General features: G+C 48.8%; 1 protein-coding gene across 1 annotated transcript in view; it reads left to right on the top strand.

The window, feature by feature from the left end:
- The first annotated feature begins 1,605 nt into the window (after positions 1-1,605).
- Positions 1,606-3,858, top strand: part of CDK14 (cyclin dependent kinase 14) — an 835,387-nt gene continuing 833,134 nt past the window's right edge. Inside the window, exon 1 of the mRNA XM_007939825.1 lies at positions 1,606-1,696. Coding sequence (XP_007938016.1) covers positions 1,606-1,696 — 91 coding nt within the window. The remainder of the gene's footprint in view (positions 1,697-3,858) is intronic.

Here is a 3,858-nt window from a genome sequence, read left to right as displayed (position 1 = left end):
TAATTAAAAGTGTTCTACTTCACAATTTAAGGAAGGCAGGGGGCTAGTTTTTGTTTTAAGATAAAAATCTTTTAACAAAACACAAACTCCCCAAAACTTCCTTTAACTCAAACAACATTGCCACACTCTCACAAGCTCTTATTACTTACAAAGCCAGATGACTCAAGATTGCTAACATTTCTATTCATAAGGAGTTTGCTGGCCCCAAACCAAAACATTCTGGCCCTCCCCCAGCTTCCTTTTTTCTCCCCTGGGAGAAGTTTAGAGCGCTTGATGCACCAAGTTATATTAGAATGAAGAGTGTGTGTTTGCTGCCTGAACTGTTTGTCCTGGGATTGAAAAAGTCCCCACTCCTTTTTTTGTGAGGTAGGGGAAAAGGTAGGCAGCATCTTTTAGGCCTCTTAAGTGTTCCAATTCAGAAATGTATTTTACAAGGGGAAAGAAATAGATCAAGTGTTTCAGTTTGCTATTTATTGCCTAAATGGGTATTCAAATCAGAAAATCATATCCACCTTCCTTTCTGTCATCCAGGGATGACATCTAGGGATGAGGAAAAGAGAGCTCCGGTCTTGCCTTCCAGGGGGTTACAGTTTAAGCTTCCACTTTTGCACTTGACCGTCTTAAAAAACAGGCCCACCTTTCCCTTCGGATGTTTCACAGCCCTCGGCACGGCTGGGGGAACAAAAAACCCACCAACCTGAGTGCTTCCCTGAGACCTTACGGCCACCCCTCTCTGTTCTGGGCGCAGTCTTAGCAGCAGTCTCTCAAACAACTCCGCGCCCTTTTCACACCCCTCAAGGCAGTGGACTCAAGCCCTTTCCCACTTGGGTAGGTCCCCCTCCATTCCGCGAGCGGCGGCCGGTTTCCAACCCTGCCTTTTCCCTCCGCGGGCTCCGGCCTCAGGCCTCCGAGCGCGCGGGCGGCGTGGGCAGGGCCCAGAGAGGTGCGGGGGCGACCGAGAGAGGGCGCCGTTTGGGCGCGAACCCCGCCCGGAGGGCAGCAGAGGACGCGGGTTCCACGGGGGAAGCAGGGGTCGCACCGGGATCCCGCGCCCCGGGCCTCTGGCGAGGGTAGGCGGGGCGGTGGCGGGAGGGCGACGGAGGACGTTGGGGGTGGCGATTTCTCACCGTGGCTCTATTTCTCTGAGCACCCGCAACTCGGGGCTGGGAACTTCTCCCCGCCCCGCCCGCGGTCCGCGCGCTGGGGGACGACGGGCTACCGCACCTTGTTCCCGGCCCGCCTCCGCCCTCGCCTCCGGCCGCGTCGCCCCCCCTGCCGGCCGCTGGCCGCGCTTCTCTCAATTACAAAGGAGGGAAAATGAGCCGGGCGGCGGCGGCGCGGCGCGGGGCCACCACGGCGACGGCGAGTGCAGCCGCCCCCGGCACCACGTAGAACGCCCCGGCCCGCCCGCCCAGCCGGGGCCCAGGCCCGAGCGAAGCCTGGCCACTGGCCCTTCGCCTCCGATCCCTGCGCGTCTCCCCTCGGCCCAAAGGAGGAGGTGGAGGAGGAGTAGGCGCCGCCTTCCCCGCGCCGCGCTCCCTCGCCGTTGTCTGCGCTGCGCTCTGGACCAGTTTGGGGAAGTTGCCCGGGCCCAGCGTTGCCCAGATGTGCGACCTCATTGAACCGCAGCCTGCCGAGAAGATCGGCAAGATGAAGAAGTTGCGGAGAACTTTGTCGGAGAGTTTCAGCCGCATTGGTGAGTAGCGCGCTGCCTCGATCACCACCCCGCTCGGCGCCCCCGTCGCCAGCTCCCCTCGGCCCAGCGCCCCGCTTCGCTCCAGGCACTAGCAGTGGGGCGGTCACCCGGGGCTGGCGCAGGGCGCGCTGCCCTGCACACGAGGGTAGGAGGGGACAGTGCTTGGGACCTGGGGGAGGGCAGCGACGTGAAGGAGTGACACCTCTCTCCCTAGGACCTGGGAGTTCTTTTCGGAACGACTTCAAGTCTACAGTTTGGGTTCCGCCTTTCAGCCCCTAGCACTCCGACTTTCGCGCCCGCGGGGGATCGGCGAGGGGACGCCCTGGCCCCCACTGCTCCTGGCGCTGCTTGTTATTTTTTGCGTGCGGGGTTTGGTATAGAGTGTCAATAATTTAGCTTTGGAAATTGGTGAAACGTTGCGTTCTGCTGTAGTATTGTCTAGCACATCCAACCTAAAGGGAAGTGGGACAGATACCTTGGGACCTTTTGTTCAGTACTTCGGGCCCTAGAAAGCGAGATTAGATGTTAGTCCCGTGGTCTTTGAATCTTCCCATTGCTCCAGAGAAATCCACACTCTGAAGTTATCTGGACGTTTAGTAATAAGTCTCCCGAACTCATATTTACTAGAGCTCTGGGGCTATTGTCTTTAAACCAACCGACCAATAAAAACCTCCCTAGAAATGTTTAGGACATTTAAGAATAAAACCATGTCACAGGCTATATAATAGGGTGACAGCAATGTCACGTGGATTGGGTTTGTTAGATTTCGAGTGTTGGCCATAGGAAACACCTTTTAACAATAAGGGGTAGTTATTCTCTCTATTGTAATAACTTTCATTTGCACAGGTAACTGTACTCAGCGAGAAAATCTTAGGAGCACGGAAAAATAACCCCTTAGAGACCTTAAAAACCTTGTAGCCTTTGTTTCGCTTGTTTAACACGCTATCCATGTTAATGAAGGTGCTAATGGAAATTGAGCATAAATGTGCTTAATCCTTTAAAACAAAGTAAAACCCTGGACTGTTAAATGTGTCCATAAATATTATAGTCATCCTTCCATCCGATTATTTAAAAAACATTTTATAAAAGTGCATCTTAAAATATGCAAATTTTCATCAAGTGAATCAAAGTTTTGTGGAGATTTCTTTGTTGTCTTTTAATTAAAAAATTTGTGCCTGTAAACAAAAAATTTTCTAAGATGACTGTAAAGTTATGGTGGGCAACCAATACTTAGTCCTTGTTTTATTTCTTGCATGTATTGGATATTTGTAGTTAGGAATATATCTGGGGAGTCCTTACATTCAGATGAGTTTGCAGCCAAGAAGTGTGGGAGAGCAAGGTGTTGATTTGTGCATTATTAGCTAGGATGCTTCAGCCTCTGACCCAAACTATCACATAGGCAGGTTCTGGAGCCCATTAAACTCCTCTTCTAAGGCACATTAACTGTATACTTATTAATGCTAATGACTCTGTTGGAGCCCCTCCAGTTTTGTGTTAAATAATTCATTGCAATTGAGTCTCAGTAAGAAACCAAGGACATTAAATAAAAATTCTTATGTTTAAATAATTTGAGAGTTTTGATTGACAATCAGTAAGATTTGGATTAACTGCAGTGCTGGCAAATGGAGTATTATGCTTAATTGGATTTTCTAGCTTACTGAGATTTAGTGATGTGAAACTTCTTTTGATTCTAACTCTTGTTAAAATGTCTTCTAAGCTCTCCTAGTAGATCTTCCTTCCTGTCTTTAGGAAGCAGAGTACAGTGCAGTGAACATAACAGGTTATTTCTTGGATTGATGGAGGGTCAGTAAGAAGCTGATTGCAGTAATGAGTTGCAGAATTAAGTAATGATTCTGAATAGCAGATGTCATTGTGGAATACTATAAAAGAAGAAATGGAAGTTTTTTTTACGTGATTATGATTGTATACCAAGCCCAGGACATTCATTAGAAATTGCACTGTAAGAAAATAAATCTTTATTATCCACTCGTTTTTTGATATTTTACATTTTATTTATAAAATCAAAAGCTGTGAAATCATTTGGATTATTTCAGGATTTTTAGGGCATTGGAGACTGTTGTTTGAGGCTTTACTATGAGATTATATATATATATATATATATATATATGGAAGGTTGGGCCGTAGTGATACTGCCTCAGAAA

This window comes from Orycteropus afer, unplaced genomic scaffold, assembly GCF_000298275.1.
Source record: "Orycteropus afer afer isolate SDZICR_OR568_19922 unplaced genomic scaffold, OryAfe1.0 scaffold00063, whole genome shotgun sequence".
Taxonomy (NCBI): domain Eukaryota; kingdom Metazoa; phylum Chordata; class Mammalia; order Tubulidentata; family Orycteropodidae; genus Orycteropus; species Orycteropus afer.
Note: the sequence above shows the minus strand (reverse complement) of the source record. Positions and strands in the feature narration are given on the sequence as shown.